Below are 21,106 nucleotides of genomic sequence, written 5' to 3'. Positions count from 1 at the left end.
GATAACATGATGCAGCCCAGTGCTGGCTAAGTGGGGAGCTAACATGATACAGCCCAGTGCTGGCTAAGTGGGGAGCTAACATGATGCAGCCCAGTGCTGGCTAAGTGGGGAGCTAACATGATGCAGCCCAGTGCTGGCTAAGTGGGGAGGTAACATGATGCAGCCCAGTGCAGGTTAAGTGGGTAGCTAACATGATGCAGCCCAGTGCTGGCTAAGTGGGGAGCTAACATGATGCAGTCCAGTGAAGGTTAAGTGGGGAGCCAACTTGATGCAGCACAATGCAGGCTAAGTGGGGAGCTAACATGATGCAGCCCAGTGCTGGCTAAGTGGGGAGCTAACATGATGCAGCCCAGTGCTGGCTAAGTGGGGAGCTAACATGATGCAGCCCAGTGCAGGTTAAGTGGGTAGCTAACATGATGCAGCCCAGTGCTGGCTAAGTGGGGAGCTAACATGATGCAGTCCAGTGAAGGTTAAGTGGGTAGCTAACATGATGCAGGTTAAGTGGGGAGCTAACATGATGCAGCCCAGTGCTGGCTAAGTGGGGAGCTAACATGATGCAGCCCAGTGCTGGCTAAGTGGGGAGCTAACATGATGCAGTCCGGTGAAGGTTAAGTGGGTAGCTAACATGATGCAGGTTAAGTGGGAAGCTAACATGATGCAGCCCAGTGCTGGCTAAGTGGGGAGCTAACATGATGCAGCACAGTGCTGGCTAAGTGGGGAGCTAACATGATGCAGCCCAGTGCTGGCTAAGTGGGGAGATAACATGCTGCAGCCCAGTGCTGGCTAAGTGGGGAGCTAACATGATGCAGCCCAGTGCTGGCTAAGTGGGGAGCTAACATGATGCAGCCCAGTGCTGGCTAAGTGGGGAGCTAACATGATGCAGCCCAGTGCAGGTTAAGTGGGTAGCTAACATGATGCAGCCCAGTGCTGGCTAAGTGGGGAGCTAACATGATGCAGTCCAGTGAAGGTTAAGTGGGTAGTTAACATGATGCAGGGTAAGTGGGGAGCTAACATGATGCAGCCCAGTGCTGGCTAAGTGGGGAGCTAACATGATGCAGCACAGTGCTGGCTAAGTGGGGAGCTAACATGATGCAGCCCAGTACTGGCTAAGTGGGGAGATAACATGATGGAGCCCAGTGCTGGCTAAGTGGGGAGCTAACATGATGCAGCCCAGTGCTGGCTAAGTGGGGAGCTAACATGATGCAGTCCAGTGAAGGTTAAGTGGGTAGTTAACATGATGCAGGTTAAGTGGGGAGCTAACATGATGCAGCCCAGTGCTGGCTAAGTGGGGAGCTAACATGATGCAGTCCAGGGAAGGTTAAGTGGGTAGCTAACATGATGCAGGTTAAGTGGGGAGCTAACATGATGCAGCCCAGTGCTGGCTAAGTGGGGAGCTAACATGATGCAGCCCAGTGCTGGCTAAGTGCGGAGCTAACATGATGCAGCCCAGTGCTGGCTAAGTGGGGAGTTAACATGATGCAGCACAGTGCAGGCTAAGTGGGGAGCTAACTTGATACAGCACAGTGCAGGTTAAGTGGGTAGCTAACATGATGCAGCCCAGTGCTGGCTAAGTGGGGAGCTAACATGATGCAGTCCAGTGAAGGTTAAGTGGGTAGCTAACATGATGCAGGTTAAGTGGCGAGCTAACATGATGCAGCCCAGTGCTGGCTAAGTGGGGAGCTAACATGATGCAGCCCAGTGCTGGCTAAGTGGGGAGCTAACATGATGCAGCACAGTGCAGGCTAAGTGGGGAGCTAACATGATGCAACCCAGTGCTGGCTAAGTGGGGAGCTAACATGATACAGCACAGTGCAGGCTAAGTGGGGAGCTAACATGATGCAGCACAGTGCAGGATAAGTGGGGAGCTAACTTGATGCAGCCCAGTGCAGGCTAAGTGGGGAGCTAACATGATGAAGCACAGTGCAGGCTAAGTGGGGAGCTAACTTGATGCAGCCCAGTGCTGGCTAAGTGGGGAGCCAACTTGATGCAGCACAATGCAGGCTAAGTGGGGAGCTAACATGATGCAGCCCAGTGCTGGCTAAGTGGGGAGCTAACATGATGCAGCCCAGTGCTGGCTAAGTGGGGAGCTAACATGATGCAGCCCAGTGCAGGTTAAGTCGGTAGCTAACATGATGCAGCCCAGTGCTGGCTAAGTGGGGAGCTAACATGATGCAGTCCAGTGAAGGTTAAGTGGGTAGCTAACATGATGCAGGTTAAGTGGGGAGCTAACATGATGCAGCCCAGTGCTGGCTAAGTGGGGAGCTAACATGATGCAGTCCAGTGAAGGTTAAGTGGGTAGCTAACATGATGCAGGTTAAGTGGCGAGCTAACATGATGCAGCCCAGTGCTGGCTAAGTGGGGAGCTAACATGATGCAGCCCAGTGCTGGCTAAGTGGGGAGCTAACATGATGCAGCACAGTGCAGGCTAAGTGGGGAGCTAACATGATGCAACCCAGTGCTGGCTAAGTGGGGAGCTAACATGATACAGCACAGTGCAGGCTAAGTGGGGAGCTAACATGATGCAGCACAGTGCAGGATAAGTGGGGAGCTAACTTGATGCAGCCCAGTGCAGGCTAAGTGGGGAGCTAACATGATGAAGCACAGTGCAGGCTAAGTGGGGAGCTAACTTGATGCAGCCCAGTGCTGGCTAAGTGGGGAGCCAACTTGATGCAGCACAATGCAGGCTAAGTGGGGAGCTAACATGATGCAGCCCAGTGCTGGCTAAGTGGGGAGCTAACATGATGCAGCCCAGTGCTGGCTAAGTGGGGAGCTAACATGATGCAGCCCAGTGCAGGTTAAGTCGGTAGCTAACATGATGCAGCCCAGTGCTGGGTAAGTGGGGAGCTAACATGATGCAGTCCAGTGAAGGTTAAGTGGGTAGCTAACATGATGCAGGTTAAGTGGGGAGCTAACATGATGCAGCCCAGTGCTGGCTAAGTGGGGAGCTAACATGATGCAGCCCAGTGCTGGCTAAGTGGGGAGCTAACATGATGCAGTCCAGTGAAGGTTAAGTGGGTAGCTAACATGATGCAGGTTAAGTGGGAAGCTAACATGATGCAGCCCAGTGCTGGCTAAGTGGGGAGCTAACATGATGCAGCACAGTGCTGGCTAAGTGGGGAGCTAACATGATGCAGCCCAGTGCTGGCTAAGTGGGGAGCTAACATGATGCAGCCCAGTGCTGGCTAAGTGCGGAGCTAACATGATGCAGCCCAGTGCTGGCTAAGTGGGGAGCTAACATGATGCAACCCAGTGCTGGCTAAGTGGGGAGCTAACATGATACAGCACAGTGCAGGCTAAGTGGGGAGCTAACATGATGCAGCACAGTGCAGGCTAAGTGGGGAGCTAACTTGATGCAGCCCAGTGCTGGCTAAGTGGGGAGCTAACATGATGCAGTCCAGTGAAGGTTAAGTGGGTAGTTAACATGATGCAGGGTAAGTGGGAAGCTAACATGATGCAGCCCAGTGCTGGCTAAGTGGGGAGCTAACATGATGCAGCACAGTGCTGGCTAAGTGGGGAGCTAACATGATGCAGCCCAGTGCTGGCTAAGTGGGGAGATAACATGATGCAGCCCAGTGCTGGCTAAGTGGGGAGCTAACATGATGCAGCCCAGTGCTGGCTAAGTGGGGAGCTAACATGATGCAGCCCAGTGCTGGCTAAGTGGGGAGCTAACATGATGCAGCCCAGTGCAGGTTAAGTGGGTAGCTAACATGATGCAGCCCAGTGCTGGCTAAGTGGGGAGCTAACATGATGCAGTCCAGTGAAGGTTAAGTGGGTAGTTAACATGATGCAGGGTAAGTGGGGAGCTAACATGATGCAGCCCAGTGCTGGCTAAGTGGGGAGCTAACATGATGCAGCACAGTGCTGGCTAAGTGGGGAGCTAACATGATGCAGCCCAGTGCTGGCTAAGTGGGGAGATAACATGATGGAGCCCAGTGCTGGCTAAGTGGGGAGCTAACATGATGCAGCCCAGTGCTGGCTAAGTGGGGAGCTAACATGATGCAGTCCAGTGAAGGTTAAGTGGGTAGTTAACATGATGCAGGTTAAGTGGGGAGCTAACATGATGCAGCCCAGTGCTGGCTAAGTGGGGAGCTAACATGATGCAGTCCAGGGAAGGTTAAGTGGGTAGCTAACATGATGCAGGTTAAGTGGGGAGCTAACATGATGCAGCCCAGTGCTGGCTAAGTGGGGAGCTAACATGATGCAGCCCAGTGCTGGCTAAGTACGGAGCTAACATGATGCAGCCCAGTGCTGGCTAAGTGGGGAGTTAACATGATGCAGCACAGTGCAGGCTAAGTGGGGAGCTAACTTGATACAGCACAGTGCAGGTTAAGTGGGTAGCTAACATGATGCAGCCCAGTGCTGGCTAAGTGGGGAGCTAACATGATGCAGTCCAGTGAAGGTTAAGTGGGTAGCTAACATGATGCAGGTTAAGTGGGGAGCTAACATGATGCAGCCCAGTGCTGGCTAAGTGGGGAGCTAACATGATGCAGCCCAGTGCTGGCTAAGTGGGGAGCTAACATGATGCAGCACAGTGCAGGCTAAGTGGGGAGCTAACATGATGCAACCCAGTGCTGGCTAAGTGGGGAGCTAACATGATACAGCACAGTGCAGGCTAAGTGGGGAGCTAACATGATGCAGCACAGTGCAGGATAAGTGGGGAGCTAACTTGATGCAGCCCAGTGCAGGCTAAGTGGGGAGCTAACATGATGAAGCACAGTGCAGGCTAAGTGGGGAGCTAACTTGATGCAGCCCAGTGCTGGCTAAGTGGGGAGCCAACTTGATGCAGCACAATGCAGGCTAAGTGGGGAGCTAACATGATGCAGCCCAGTGCTGGCTAAGTGGGGAGCTAACATGATGCAGCCCAGTGCTGGCTAAGTGGGGAGCTAACATGATGCAGCCCAGTGCAGGTTAAGTGGGTAGCTAACATGATGCAGCCCAGTGCTGGCTAAGTGGGTAGCTAACATGATGCAGGTTAAGTGGGGAGCTAACATGATGCAGCCCAGTGCTGGCTAAGTGGGGAGCTAACATGATGCAGCCCAGTGCTGGCTAAGTGCGGAGCTAACATGATGCAGCCCAGTGCTGGCTAAGTGGGGAGCTAACATGATGCAACCCAGTGCTGGCTAAGTGGGGAGCTAACATGATACAGCACAGTGCAGGCTAAGTGGGGAGCTAACATGATGCAGCACAGTGCAGGCTAAGTGGGGAGCTAACTTGATGCAGCCCAGTGCTGGCCAAGTGGGGAGATAACATGATGGAGCCCAGTGCTGGCTAAGTGGGGAGCTAACATGATGCAGCACAGTGCTGGCTAAGTGGGGAGCTAACATGATGCAGTCCAGTGAAGGTTAAGTGGGTAGCTAACATGATGCAGGTTAAGTGGGGAGCTAACATGATGCAGCCCAGTGCTGGCTAAGTGGGGAGCTAACATGATGCAGCCCAGTGCTGGCTAAGTGGGGAGCTAACATGATGCAGTCCGGTGAAGGTTAAGGGGGTAGCTAACATGATGCAGGTTAAGTGGGAAGCTAACATGATGCAGCCCAGTGCTGGCTAAGTGGGGAGCTAACATGATGCAGCACAGTGCTGGCTAAGTGGGGAGCTAACATGATGCAGCCCAGTGCTGGCTAAGTGGGGAGATAACATGATGCAGCCCAGTGCTGGCTAAGTGGGGAGCTAACATGATGCAGCCCAGTGCTGGCTAAGTGGGGAGCTAACATGATGCAGCCCAGTGCTGGCTAAGTGGGGAGCTAACATGATGCAGCCCAGTGCAGGTTAAGTGGGTAGCTAACATGATGCAGCCCAGTGCTGGCTAAGTGGGGAGCTAACATGATGCAGTCCAGTGCTGGCTAAGTGGGGAGCTAACATGATGCAGCCCAGTGCAGGTTAAGTGGGTAGCTAACATGATGCAGCCCAGTGCTGGCTAAGTGGGGAGCTAACATGATGCAGTCCAGTGAAGGTTAAGTGGGTAGTTAACATGATGCAGGTTAAGTGGGGAGCTAACATGATGCAGCCCAGTGCTGGCTAAGTGGGGAGCTAACATGATGCAGCACAGTGCTGGCTAAGTGGGGAGATAACATGATGGAGCCCAGTGCTGGCTAAGTGGGGAGCTAACATGATGCAGCCCAGTGCTGGCTAAGTGGGGAGCTAACATGATGCAGTCCAGTGAAGGTTAAGTGGGTAGTTAACATGATGCAGGTTAAGTGGGGAGCTAACATGATGCAGCCCAGTGCTGGCTAAGTGGGGAGCTAACATGATGCAGTCCAGGGAAGGTTAAGTGGGTAGCTAACATGATGCAGGTTAAGTGGGGAGCTAACATGATGCAGCCCAGTGCTGGCTAAGTGGGGAGCTAACATGATGCAGCCCAGTGCTGGCTAAGTGCGGAGCTAACATGATGCAGCCCAGTGCTGGCTAAGTGGGGAGTTAACATGATGCAGCACAGTGCAGGCTAAGTGGGGAGCTAACTTGATACAGCACAGTGCAGGTTAAGTGGGTAGCTAACATGATGCAGCCCAGTGCTGGCTAAGTGGGGAGCTAACATGATGCAGTCCAGTGAAGGTTAAGTGGGTAGCTAACATGATGCAGGTTAAGTGGCGAGCTAACATGATGCAGCCCAGTGCTGGCTAAGTGGGGAGCTAACATGATGCAGCCCAGTGCTGGCTAAGTGGGGAGCTAACATGATGCAGCACAGTGCAGGCTAAGTGGGGAGCTAACATGATGCAACCCAGTGCTGGCTAAGTGGGGAGCTAACATGATACAGCACAGTGCAGGCTAAGTGGGGAGCTAACATGATGCAGCACAGTGCAGGCTAAGTGGGGAGCTAACTTGATGCAGCCCAGTGCAGGCTAAGTGGGGAGCTAACATGATACAGTCCAGTGAAGGTTAAGTGGGTAGCTAACATGATGCAGGTTAAGTGGGGAGCTAACATGATGCAGCCCAGTGCTGGCTAAGTGGGGAGCTAACATGATGCAGCCCAGTGCTGGCTAAGTGGGGAGCTAACATGATGCAGCCCAGTGCTGGCTAAGTGGGGAGCTAACATGATGCAGCCCAGTGCTGGCTAAGTGGGGAGATAACATGATGCAGCCCAGTGCTGGCTAAGTGGGGAGCTAACATGATGCAGCCCAGTGCTGGCTAAGTGGGGAGCTAACATGATGCAGCCCAGTGCTGGCTAAGTGGGGAGCTAACATGATGCAGCCCAGTGCAGGTTAAGTGGGTAGCTAACATGATGCAGCCCAGTGCTGGCTAAGTGGGGAGCTAACATGATGCAGCCCAGTGCTGGCTAAGTGGGGAGCTAACATGATGCAGCCCAGTGCTGGCTAAGTGGGGAGCTAACATGATGCAGTCCAGTGAAGGTTAAGTGGGTAGCTAACATGATGCAGGTTAAGTGGGAAGCTAACATGATGCAGCCCAGTGCTGGCTAAGTGGGGAGCTAACATGATGCAGCACAGTGCAGGCTAAGTGGGGAGCTAACATGATGCAGCCCAGTGCTGGCTAAGTGGGGAGATAACATGATGCAGCCCAGTGCTGGCTAAGTGGGGAGCTAACATGATACAGCCCAGTGCTGGCTAAGTGGGGAGCTAACATGATGCAGCCCAGTGCTGGCTAAGTGGGGAGCTAACATGATGCAGCCCAGTGCTGGCTAAGTGGGGAGGTAACATGATGCAGCCCAGTGCAGGTTAAGTGGGTAGCTAACATGATGCAGCCCAGTGCTGGCTAAGTGGGGAGCTAACATGATGCAGTCCAGTGAAGGTTAAGTGGGGAGCCAACTTGATGCAGCACAATGCAGGCTAAGTGGGGAGCTAACATGATGCAGCCCAGTGCTGGCTAAGTGGGGAGCTAACATGATGCAGCCCAGTGCTGGCTAAGTGGGGAGCTAACATGATGCAGCCCAGTGCAGGTTAAGTGGGTAGCTAACATGATGCAGCCCAGTGCTGGCTAAGTGGGGAGCTAACATGATGCAGTCCAGTGAAGGTTAAGTGGGTAGCTAACATGATGCAGGTTAAGTGGGGATCTAACATGATGCAGCCCAGTGCTGGCTAAGTGGGGAGCTAACATGATGCAGCCCAGTGCTGGCTAAGTGGGGAGCTAACATGATGCAGTCAGGTGAAGGTTAAGTGGGTAGCTAACATGATGCAGGTTAAGTGGGAAGCTAACATGATGCAGCCCAGTGCTGGCTAAGTGGGGAGCTAACATGATGCAGCACAGTGCTGGCTAAGTGTGGAGATAACATGATGCAGCCCAGTGCTGGCTAAGTGGGGAGCTAACATGATGCAGCCCAGTGCTGGCTAAGTGGGGAGCTAACATGATGCAGCCCAGTGCAGGTTAAGTGGGTAGCTAACATGATGCAGCCCAGTGCTGGCTAAGTGGGGAGCTAACATGATGCAGTCCAGTGAAGGTTAAGTGGGTAGTTAACATGATGCAGGTTAAGTGGGAAGCTAACATGATGCAGCCCAGTGCTGGCTAAGTGGGGAGCTAACATGATGCAGCCCAGTGCTGGCTAAGTGTGGAGATAACATGATGCAGCCCAGTGCTGGCTAAGTGGGGAGCTAACATGATGCAGCCCAGTGCTGGCTAAGTGGGGAGCTAACATGATGCAGCCCAGTGCTGGCTAAGTGGGGAGCTAACATGATGCAGCCCAGTGCAGGTTAAGTGGGTAGCTAACATGATGCAGCCCAGTGCTGGCTAAGTGGGGAGCTAACATGATGCAGTCCAGTGAAGGTTAAGTGGGTAGTTAACATGATGCAGGTTAAGTGGGGAGCTAACATGATGCAGCCCAGTGCTGGCTAAGTGGGGAGCTAACATGATGCAGTCCAGGGAAGGTTAAGTGGGTAGCTAACATGATGCAGGTTAAGTGGGGAGCTAACATGATGCAGCCCAGTGCTGGCTAAGTGGGGAGCTAACATGATGCAGCCCAGTGCTGGCTAAGTGCGGAGCTAACATGATGCAGCCCAGTGCTGGCTAAGTGGGGAGTTAACATGATGCAGCACAGTGCAGGCTAAGTGGGGAGCTAACTTGATACAGCACAGTGCAGGTTAAGTGGGTAGCTAACATGATGCAGCCCAGTGCTGGCTAAGTGGGGAGCTAACATGATGCAGTCCAGTGAAGGTTAAGTGGGTAGCTAACATGATGCAGGTTAAGTGGCGAGCTAACATGATGCAGCCCAGTGCTGGCTAAGTGGGGAGCTAACATGATGCAGCCCAGTGCTGGCTAAGTGGGGAGCTAACATGATGCAGCACAGTGCAGGCTAAGTGGGGAGCTAACATGATGCAACCCAGTGCTGGCTAAGTGGGGAGCTAACATGATACAGCACAGTGCAGGCTAAGTGGGGAGCTAACATGATGCAGCACAGTGCAGGCTAAGTGGGGAGCTAACTTGATGCAGCCCAGTGCAGGCTAAGTGGGGAGCTAACATGATGAAGCACAGTGCAGGCTAAGTGGGGAGCTAACTTGATGCAGCCCAGTGCTGGCTAAGTGGGGAGCCAACTTGATGAAGCACAATGCAGGCTAAGTGGGGAGCTAACATGATGCAGCCCAGTGCTGGCTAAGTGGGGAGCTAACATGATGCAGCCCAGTGCTGGCTAAGTGGGGAGCTAACATGATGCAGCCCAGTGCAGGTTAAGTGGGTAGCTAACATGATGCAGCCCAGTGCTGGCTAAGTGGGGAGCTAACATGATGCAGTCCAGTGAAGGTTAAGTGGGTAGCTAACATGATGCAGGTTAAGTGGGGAGCTAACATGATGCAGCCCAGTGCTGGCTAAGTGGGGAGCTAACATGATGCAGCCCAGTGCTGGCTAAGTGGGGAGCTAACATGATGCAGTCCAGTGAAGGTTAAGTGGGTAGCTAACATGATGCAGGTTAAGTGGGAAGCTAACATGATGCAGCCCAGTGCTGGCTAAGTGGGGAGCTAACATGATGCAGCACAGTGCAGGTTAAGTGGGGAGCTAACATGATGCAGCACAGTGCAGGCTAAGTGGGGTGCTAACATAATGCAGCACAGTGCAGGCTAAGTGGGGCAGGCCGGAGGAAAGTAAGAACAGAACCATTTGTCATGTTAAGTATCAAAAAAGCACCTACGTTTGGTAAACTGTGCAACACTAGCCCTAACACACACACGTGCACACACACACACTTACCCTAGTTTCTGTAGTTTACAGTTTGGATCCACCAGACCATCAGAAAGCAGTGTAACTCCTGAGTCCTGCAGGTTGTTGTCTCTCAGCTCCAGTTGTTTCAGTTGTGAGGTGGGTGCACTCAGGACTGAGGCCAGATCTGAACAGCAACCCTCTGTCAGACCACACTGACTTAGGCTGGAGGGAGTAGAGGAACATTGTATAGCTAACACGATCTTACTCACACACACGCACACACAATAGTACATGAACATAAACAAACATGTGCACGCAGAGCGCACAAACACACGTACCCTAGTGTCTGCAGTTTGCAGTTTGGATCCTTCAGTCCAGCACACAGCAGTGTAACTCCTGAGTCCTGCAGGTTGTTGTATCTCAGCTCCAGTTGTTTCAGTTGTGAGTTGGGTGCACTCAGGACTGAGGCCAGATGTGAACAGCAACCCTCTGTCAGACCACATGGACCTAGACTGTAGTGGAAAGGAGGACACACTTTAACATTATACACACACACACACACACACACACACACACACACACACACACACACACACACACACACACACACACACACACACACACACACACACACACACACACACACACACACACACACACACACACACACACACACACACAGGATGCTCACATAAGTGTCTGTATGTTGTGGAGTGGACTGAATAGCAGCTTCACTCCTCTGTCTCCCAATTCATTGTAGCTGAGGTCTAGCTCTGTCAGGGGGCAGTTTGGTGTCCGCAGGGCTGAGGCCAGAGTCCAACAGGATGGATATGTGAGGTCACAGCCAGCCAGTCTAAAGAGATGTATTACACTTTTAGATATTCAAAACCTTAATAATAATAATAATAATATGACATGCATAAACACAATGAAAAAGGAGTCTCTTACTTCAAACAAATGCAATGTTTAGAGTAGCTCAGATGATGGTCAATCTACACCTATATTTTCTGAGTTTAATGTCGGGTGTCCGGCATCTCATTATACAACACAACTTACGATGCTTTCTTGCAGGTTTTCACTACCGGCAGCAACCTCAGACGACCTTCCACTGATGTGTTATATGTCTTCAGGTCAAACTCATCCAGCACCCCCTCTGACATCAGTAACACAAAGGCCAGGGCTGAACATTGGTGAGGTTGTAGCTTTGTTTCTGAAAGAGTTCCTGATCGCAGGGAGGTCTGGATCTCTTCAACTACAGAGTTATCCCCAAGTTCATTCAGACAGTGGAACAAGTTGATGATCCTTTCTGGTGAGGATTCCATCTTAATCTTGTCTGAAAGGTACTTGAATGTTTCCTCAATGCTCGGTGTTTGACCTCCTCTCCTTGTCAGAAGGCCTTTTAAGAGATTCTGATTGGACTCCAGTGAGAGGCCCAGAAGAAATCGAAGGAACAGGTCCAGGTGTCCATTCTTACTCTGCAAGGCTTTGTCCACTGCACTCATGTGTAAGTCAGACAACTTGTCACACTTGAATGATTCATCAAACACATTTTCAGACTTCCCCAGCCATGACTCTAAAGCATATACTGCTGCCAGAAACTCTTGAATGCTCAGATGGACAAAGCTGAAGACCTTGTCTTCGTATAGCCCACATTTGTCTTTAAACATTTCTGTACACAAGGCTGAGTACTCTGATGCCTCTGTGACATCGATGCCACACTCTGTCAGGTCTTCCTCATAGAAGATAAGGTTACCCTTCTGCAACTGTTGGAAAGCCAGATTTCCTAGTTTCAGGATCATGCCTTTGTCTGACTGAGACAGTTTCTTTGGGTTTTTCTCTGTGGCTTTGTTGTACTTTTTGTTTTTCACACTGGTTTGGATGAGCAGAAAGTGGGTGTTCATCTGTGTCAGAGATTTGGGGACTTCGACATTCTTTGTTTCTTTTAGCATTGTTTCAAGGACAGTGGATGATATCCAACAGAAGACTGGCATGTGGCACATGATGTAGAGGCTTTTTGATGTCTTCATCTGTGCGATGATTCTGCTGGCCAGGTCCTCATCACCGATTGTCTTCCTGAAGTACTCCTCCTTCTGTGGGTCACTGAAACCTTTTACTTCGGTCACCTGGTGAACACACTCAAAGGGTATCTGATTGGCTGCTGCTGGCCGTGTGGTTATCCAGAGATGAGAAGAGGGAAGCAGGTTCCCTTTGATGAGGTTTGTCAGCAGCACATCCACTGAGGTTGGCTCTCTGATGTCATACAGGTCCTCATTGTTCTGGAAATTTAGAGGATGTCGACACTCATCCAGACCGTCAAAAATGAAAAGAGTTTTGATTTCACCACACTGAATGCTGTCAATATCTTTTAGATCTGGGCAGTAGTATTGCAGAAGTTGCATCAGACTATATTGACCCTTTTTCAGGTTAAGGTCGCGGAAAGGAAGAGGAAATATGAAATGAATATCTTGATTTGCTTTTCCCTCTGCCCAGTCAAGGATGAACTTCTGCACAGAAACAGTTTTTCCAATGCCAGCGATTCCTTTGGTCAGCACAGTCCTGATAGGTTTTCTTTGTCCAGGTAACCTTTTGAAGATGTTGTTGCATTTGATTGCGGTCTTTTGTGTGGTTTGTTCCTTAGAAACCGCCTCGATATGTCTCACCTCATGTTCATTATTGACCTCTCCACTTCCACCTTCTGTGATGTAGAGCTCTGTGTAGATGTCATTTAAGAGAGTTTGCTTTCCATGGTGTCCAATTCCTTGAAATATTTGTTGAAACTTCTGCCCCAGTTTAGTTTTAATTTCCCTGGCTTTCCAAAGAGTTTTATCTAGGAAAAGAATACGATTGATATCAGTTACCACAAAACAAGAAGATACAGTAGTTCAAAAGTGAAACTAATTTATCAAGACAATGTCGTTAGAAGTGATTTAGATAAATGGAGGTTGAAGTGTAAGAGATGGTGGTTGTAACCCCCTTTGATCCTTTGTCTGAAATGCAGTCTTACTTCTTATGTCTAGAAAGTTCAGTGTGATCTTCAAGGCACCCTCGGTTCCAAAACTCTCCAGCATCTTCTCAACCAAATCTCGAACATCTTCATTGTCCAGCTGGGTCTCAAAGCACTCTGGGTAACAATGGATCAGATGATTTTTGAAGAGATTCAAATCACTCATGTTTTTCAGTGACTGACCTAGTAGAGATGAAGTGTCCAACAACATGGGGATCTACGAAAAAGGCAGAGGAAAGCAATCTGGTGAAAAAGCTGTCAATATATAAACAAGACCGCAAGATAAGAGAAAGATTTAAAAGTTGTTCAGCCTACAACGCTAGATCCCACTGGGCACAGACGTCAGTTCTACGTCTAGTTTGGATTTACATTTGGTTGAGTTGTCAACTAACGTGAATTTAACAAAACACCTCAACATGTCATTGGATTTAGGTTCAAATTTGGGTGAAAAAAAGCCGAAATGCTTCTACGTTGATGACTTTTCAAATCCAGTCAGTTTTCCACGTTGACTCAACGTCGTCACATTTATTTTTGGGGTGTTCAAATGACGTGGAAACAACGTTGATTCAACATTTTTGCCCAGTGGGATGGTTATTCAATGTTGTGTTCCTCTAGTAAAAATAGATACAGAACATAATTTCTTACCTCTATGTAGCATTTTCTGTGGCCTCTGTGGTCCTCCACGGCACATACATTACAGACGAGTATCTGGTCGGTCTTACAGAAGACTTCCAGAGCTTTGTGGTGCAGCTGGCAGAGTTTCTGCTCCAGGTTTCCTGTCACCTCCACCAGGGTGTGTTTTCGCAGTGCCGCTACTATGTAATGCTGCCTTACGTGGCTGTCACAATAGGAGGCAGTGCAGTTCAGACAGGACCTCACAGCTTTGAGCTTTTTCTCAGTGCAGAGATCACAGGCCACGTCTCCAGGTCCAGCGTAGTGGTGACTTGACTCGGAGTGCTGATGTTGGAGAGGTTTAGGTGAGACCAAGACACTTACGCACTGCTTGCAGTAACTGTGTCCACCGGGGATGGATACCTGATCCTTTGGCCCTCTTTTACACTTGGCACACAGGTCTATTGTTAGCCCACTAAAGAGATGAGGAAGGGAGAACAGTTTATATGTCTTTCTCAACCTGCTTGTTCAATGCAAATGAACCACAAGGCATAAATGAGCCATAAGTTGAGTGTTATTGCAATGCATTGTCATATTCACTTTATTTATGTCCTGACGAGTCATGAGATGCATGTTGCTGTTTACCTCTCAAAAATAGTGTTTTTATTAGGCATTTCTTACGACCATACAGTGAGTTGCAATAAACCGTTTTATTCAAGAACTATAGCAATAGTAAGTGTTCTGGACATTGTTCTATTATGCCTATAGTTATTTGATTTGTGAGCTTATGTCTTTCCATCCTTTTGTCATTTAGGGGGTGCTGGTTGAAAGTAGGTGGAAGAAACATTGAGTTGTCACTCTTCATTGATAACAGGCTGTGTGTAGGTAACTTTGCTCTCTTTCTGACTCTGGAGAAAGCCATGGAAACATTAACATGTGACTTCCAGTTTCATCACCCATCCGCCATCCAAGCTTCATCAATTACCCATCCTCTACCCAAGCTTCATCAATTACCCATCCTCTACCCAAGCTTCATCAATTACCCATCCTCTACCCAAGCTTCATCAATTACCCATCGTCTACCCAAGCTTCATCAATTACCCATCCTCTACCCAAGCTTCATCAATTACCCATCCTCTACCCAAGCTTCATCAATTACCCATCCTCTACCCAAGCTTCATCAATTACCCATCATCTACCCAAGCTTCATCAATTACCCATCCTCTACCCAAGCTTCATCAGTTACCCATCCTCTACCCAAGCTTCATCAATTACCCATTGTCTACCCAAGTGTAGCTTATATCTTATCATACCCTTTGTCAGCGGTTTGTGTTTCCTGGTTGAAAGTAGGTGGAAGAAACATTGAGTTGTCACTCTTCATTGATAACAGGCTGGGTGTAGATGACTCTGCTCGGTGATGCTGGACACTAAACAAAACAGGGAAACAGACCACCTCAACAACTATGTTTCAACAGTTCCATAACTGTAACTCAGAATGTATACATCTTTTGGACATTGGAGCAATCTTATTTGAGTCAGAAAAAGATGTTCATATGATAGGTAAGCTATACAAAACCTTGCAGAGAGCATATCCAACTGACAACCTCTTAGTTAAATAATATAAACTATTGGAACAAGACTTAAAAATAACTGATATTGGCACAAGATGGAGGGAATGTTGGAACTCAACTTACGAAATGAGTTAATGAAAATGTACGCTTAATCCCGTATAAATTAACGTGTGGAATATATTAGACACGTTTCACAAATTCTATAGCACAACGGCAACGTCATGTCTTAAGTGTAAAACTAACAATGACTCAATTATTCTTGCTTTCTGGGAATGCTATAAAGTTCAAAGGTTATCGGCAGAGTTAGAAAGTTGGCTGTCAGAAGTATTACAATGTAAATGTACTTTTAATCCGTCTGTCTGCATATTTTAAGCCATGTTATTTATATTTTTTGTATCTTTATTTAACTAGGCAAGTCAGTTAAGAAAAAAATCTTATTTTCAATGACGGCCTAGGAACAGTGGGTTAACTGCCTTGTTCAAGGGCAGAACGACAGCTTTTTACCATGTCAGCTCAGCGATTCGATCTTGCAACCTTTCGGTTACTAATCCAACGCTCTAACCACTAGGCTACTTGCCGCCCCAAAATATGAGGGTGCAGTGAGCTACCCGATGGGTTGGAGGATACTCTTCTCGTCAATCATCTTGAAAAAAAGTATACTTAAATACCATCGTTAAGACAATGGAAAAATCACATGCTTCATTATCTAAATATTGAAAGAGTGTGGGTGACGGAGAGAAACAAAATGGTGCAATTTGAGGACTTGTGGCGGACAGTAATGCAGGTATTGAAGATAGGGGTGAGAACAGGTGGGTCTGGGCAGGTGTGACATCGTTGATGTTCGTGTGCGTCTGTATGTTGTCTTTGTACGTGTAAGTATGTACGGTTTAAAAACATATTACATAAAGGAAAATGTATATTTCAGAATGAACGTTTTACCTCTCAGAGCGGATGTCTTGAGGGAGGCTCATTTTAGAGGCAGCGGTCCCTCCTCTCTCTTCCCAGAGACTCATTTTAGAGGCAGCGGTCCCCTCCCCTCTCTCCCCAGAGAGACTCATTTTAGAGGCAGTGGGTCACACCTACAGACTGAACAGATCAACGGGAAATACACTTATCAACCAACAATGAACAACAGTGCTTTCCATAAGCGCCGGCTGTTGGCCATTAGGCCAATTAAGTTCTTTGCGATGGAAGTTTGGTGGTGGTGGTGTATATCAATGCTAAACAGCATCAAAAAAGGTGCTCAAACTCAAGCAGGTATGTAAACTAGTGGTTGACAGTAGCATGCCGGATAAAACCGGACGGCAGTGAGCCAAGGGAGTTCCAGAAATAGTTAACATTAAATAAATAAAGGACCACTTGAAGGGAATGCTCTCTTAATGAAGCAAAGCACCTCCAGATGACACAAGATGGGAAGAAGGTGGATAGCCTGTCAGTGCTACTAAACATTGAGGGTCTGGTACTGCCAGGAAAAGTTAGGATTGGGTATATGAGTTACTATGTGCGAGCTTATGTTCAGAAACCACTGCGTTGCTATAATTGTGAAAGGTTTGGGCACGGTGTGCACAGGCAAAAGGAGATGTGTGGGGGAGAACATGCATATGAGGAATGTAGAGATGGGGTCCAGTTAAAGTGCTGTAACTTTGGGGGAGCCCATAGTGTGGCATATCAGAGTTGTGCAGTGATGAAAAGACAGGTGGAAGTGCAGCAGGTGAGAAGTGAGTGTAACATCTCGTATGCAGAAGCAGTGAAGGTAGTTCAGACAGAGACAAGCTGGGCACCTAGAACAGGTATTCCGGTCAACTGTCAGTGCTGTTATTGTGAAGTGGAAACACCTAGGGGCAACGAGCTCAGCCGCGAAGTAGTAGGTCCCACAAGCGGGACCGAACGGGACCGCCGAGTGCAGAACGGGACCGCTGAGTGCTGAAGGATGTAAAAATCATCTGTCCTCGATTGCAACACTCACTACCGAGTTCCAAACTGCCTCTGGAAGCAAGGTCAGCGCAAGAAGTATTAGTCGGGAGCTTGATGAAATGGGTTTCCATGGCCGAGCAGCAGCACACAAGTCTAAGATCACCATGTGCAATACCAAGCGTCAGCTGGAATGGTGTAAAGCTCACCGCCATTGGACTCTGGAGCAGTGGAAACGCCTTCTCTGGAGTGATGACTCACACTTCACCATCTGGCAGTCCGATGGATGAATCTGGGTTTGGCGGATGCCAGGAGAACGCTACCTTACGGAATGCATAGTGCCAACTGTAAAGTTTGGTGGAGGAGGAATAATGGTCTGGGGCTATTTTTCATGGTTTGGGCTAGGCCCCTTAATTCAAGTGAAGGGACATCTTTACGCTAGAGCATACAATGACATTCTAGACGATTCTGTGCTTCCAACTTTTTGGCAACAGTTTGGGGAAGGCCCTTTCCTGTTTCAGGATGACAATGCCCCTGTGCACTAAGAGAGGTCCTTACAGAAATGGTTTGTCAAGATCGGTGTGGAAGAACTTGACAGGTCTGCACAGAGCCCTGTCCACAACCCCATCGAACACCTTTGGGATGAATTGGAACGCCGACTGCGAACCAGGTAAAATTGCCCCACATCAGTGCCCGACCTCACTAATGCTCTTGTGGCTGAATAGAAGCAATTCTCCGCAGCAATGTTCCATCTAATGGAAAGCCTTCCCAGAAGAATGGAGGCTGTTATAGCAGCAAAAGGGGGACGAACTCCATATTAAGGCCCATGATTTTGGGATGAGATGTTCGACGAGCAGGTGTCCACACACTTTTGGTCATGTAGTGTACCTCAGCCCAGACCTACAATGCCACTGTCAGTGGGAATTCATTTAACATCCCTCGACTCTTGCCGTGTCAACAGACATCCCCCAAACCCCCGTAACTCTTGGAAAATTAGTGTACAACTGGTAAATAGTCGCTGATATTTCAGTCAGATGTCTAGCTAGCTAGTTACCTCAAGGACTCTGGCTATTAGCCAGGTAGCTAGCTATAACTAGGTGGCTAGAAGGACGACATTAGCAGCTAACGTTGAACAGAGCCTGACCTCAGCAGGAGCAGTTGACTGAAATTAAGCTAGCTATAATCAAAAGATGGGCTACTATAAGTTCTCATAACAAAATACCTTTTCTTTGTAGAGAATAGTGAGACAGACGGTGGTGAATCAGGCTGCAATGGAGGAGGCAAATAGATACACAGAGAGAGGAAGCATTGAAGCAAGCAGGGAGAGAGGTTAGTAGTATAGTGGGTACAGTGGTTCCCAAACCTAGGGTCCAGGACCCACATGGGTTCCCCTAAAATGAAAATAGGGTCCCCTGAGAGAGTCTTTAATCTTATCAAGCACAGTAATAACTTGTTTCTCTTCAAATCAGTACAGAATACAACATTTTAGATTCAACTAGGGGCCTTTTACACTGTCAGAATTCACTTGCATGTCATTATGTGTTGGGACAGCCCGTGGGACCTAAAATTGAGTGAAATACAGTATACAACAAATGTAATATTATGTACACTGAACAAAAATATAAATGCAACATGCAAAAATGTCAGAGATTTTACTGAGTTACAGTTCATATAAGGAAATCAGTCAACATCAGTCCTGACTTACCACTCATGTACATAGTAAATAAGTAGTGAAACACGTATTATTAAGTACAACTTGTAAGGTAGTGATCTATAAGTACCAATCCACAAATGTAAATCACCAATCCACAAATGTAAATCCCCTTTCACAAATGTAAATCACTATCCACAAATGCAATTCACTATCCACAAACAAACACTGTTTGATTTGTATTTGTAAATCGATATATTGCATTAGAATTGTTTTATAACTGCAGATATGCAGGTCATTTCTAAGGGCCTTAAGTAAAATGGCTTCCATAAAGATTTGCACATAGCAGAGATATGCGGATTGGTGATTTACATTTGAGGATTGGTACTTATTCGTACAGATCATGATACACGAATACAAAAAGCATGCTGTCAGTTCACAATACATTTGGCATGATATTGATCCCATACCTGCACGCTCTTGCTGAATGCAGATGATATTCCCCTGAAACAGGACAATATGTACAGCCTACACGTGTTTTGCGATTGTGTAGGCTACTTTGTGCATGATTTCACTGTTGTACTACATAATTGATCATTCATATACCTCCACCAAACGACTTTGATATACATCAGTGGGTATTAAGAAATGAGTATACGCAATGCCCACTGAAAAAAGTGGGTATAAGGCGTATACCTGCGCATAGCATCCACTACACCACTGTCCCATTGTGTTTTGCAAAAGGTGCACTCTCCTACATCACTGGCTGAGACCGAGTACGACTGTCTCCGACACCGAGACAAGACCGAGACACTCAAATTGTCGTCTCGAGACCGAGTACTACAACATTGTCTGCAACATACATATAGCTGAAAAGCAAAACCATTTTAATGAATGCAAACCTATAGGTCACAACAAGGCCAGACACTCTTAAAATCAGCTAAAAGTACTATATATTGGTCTACCACCACAGTAGGCTTTTATATGGCAATTATTTAACAACCATACACACCATTAAATAAAATACAAAAAACAACAACACTAACCTTAGAGGCCAACACCCAGCAACATGTCCTCAGCCTGGTAGCTTAGCAGTCAGATCCGCTGTGTCATTCAAAATATTTACTTTCGATTTCAAAAAAAAGTATTTGTTGCAGAAACCCGAACCCGATTAAAAGGTGGAAATCATCACACAAATCACATTATTCAAGCGGTGAATTTGCTACGCGTTACCTTTGAATTATGATTCAGAACCATACATTGCACTTACTGTAGTTATTGTAGTTCTTCTATGTTATATTAGCGATCGCACAATTTAATTTGCATTCTGCCACCTACTGTGCAGGATGAAAACAAGATTCCCAAAAAAGGAACAAAACACCAAAACAACTACCAAACTATCAAAAAATATTAATAATAATAAACTAAATCAAACAACTTTTATGTAAAAAAATAAAACAGATCTGATCCCTAAACATGCTCAATGGGAACGTGGGAGGACAGGTCTTCGAGCACCCTTGCAAGTAGGGTTGGAAACGGCGTTGCCAACTCCTCAGTATGGAAAGTAGCCATTTAAAAAATATATATATATATATTTTTAAATGTATTATTCATAATACAAAAATCAACTTACATTGCTACATCAGACATGTCTAGCAAACCAAACACAGGTATTAACAATGCTCAAACATACACAAAATATAAATAAAATACAAAAAAGAAACAATTTAAGTGCAATTGTACTCACTCTGAAAATATCTTATTATAATGATTCATGAAGGTGTTATTCTTGTTGTTATTCACTAGGGTTAGTGTTTTAATACGATAATTAAATTAAATCAGAAAAATGTGTAATTTTGGTATAGATCTTTTGAATTTTGTTTGTGTATAAAGTATTTGGCGACTAGAATAAAAACATTAACAATCATTTCAGTGGTTTTGTTATCATTGCAATAGTAACATATTATATATTTTATGTTAAAATTATAGGCAGTGTTCATAATGGTAAATAAGTACTTTGCAAGGTTTTCCCAAAATTCGGACACAAATTTACATTCAAAGAACAAGTGAGACAGATTCTCACCTTCTTTTTCACAGAAACGCAGATATCATCAATAGCCACAAATTTGGACATCATAGAATTACATGGATATATCTTATGCAAAATGTTGAAGTGCACTTCCTTAACTTTGTTTGGTATACAGTATTTGTAAGGTCTTAACCATGCATTTTTCCAGACAATGTCAGGAATAAGCGTGTTCCAGAAAAATGTTCCTCTCGGTG

At 47.2% G+C, this 21,106-nt stretch overlaps 1 protein-coding gene across 1 annotated transcript in view; it reads right to left on the bottom strand.

Annotated features, from left to right (window-relative positions):
- Positions 1-20,197, bottom strand: part of LOC110534410 (NACHT, LRR and PYD domains-containing protein 3) — a 63,106-nt gene extending 42,909 nt beyond the window's left edge. The window contains exons 1-9 of the mRNA XM_021619268.2: positions 19,870-20,197; positions 16,201-16,347; positions 15,004-15,117; positions 13,724-14,165; positions 13,079-13,295; positions 11,131-12,901; positions 10,766-10,927; positions 10,413-10,586; positions 10,123-10,296 (exon numbers count right to left, since the gene is read on the bottom strand). Of these exons, the coding sequence (XP_021474943.2) occupies positions 10,123-10,296; positions 10,413-10,586; positions 10,766-10,927; positions 11,131-12,901; positions 13,079-13,295; positions 13,724-14,165; positions 15,004-15,117; positions 16,201-16,319 (3,173 nt within the window). The 5' untranslated portion in view covers positions 16,320-16,347; positions 19,870-20,197. The remainder of the gene's footprint in view (positions 1-10,122; positions 10,297-10,412; positions 10,587-10,765; positions 10,928-11,130; positions 12,902-13,078; positions 13,296-13,723; positions 14,166-15,003; positions 15,118-16,200; positions 16,348-19,869) is intronic.
- Positions 20,198-21,106: the final 909 nt, after the last annotated feature.

This window comes from Oncorhynchus mykiss, chromosome 10 (assembly GCF_013265735.2).
Source record: "Oncorhynchus mykiss isolate Arlee chromosome 10, USDA_OmykA_1.1, whole genome shotgun sequence".
In the NCBI taxonomy this organism is placed as follows: Eukaryota; Metazoa; Chordata; class Actinopteri; order Salmoniformes; family Salmonidae; genus Oncorhynchus; species Oncorhynchus mykiss.
This window is presented reverse-complemented; position numbering and strand designations above follow the sequence as displayed.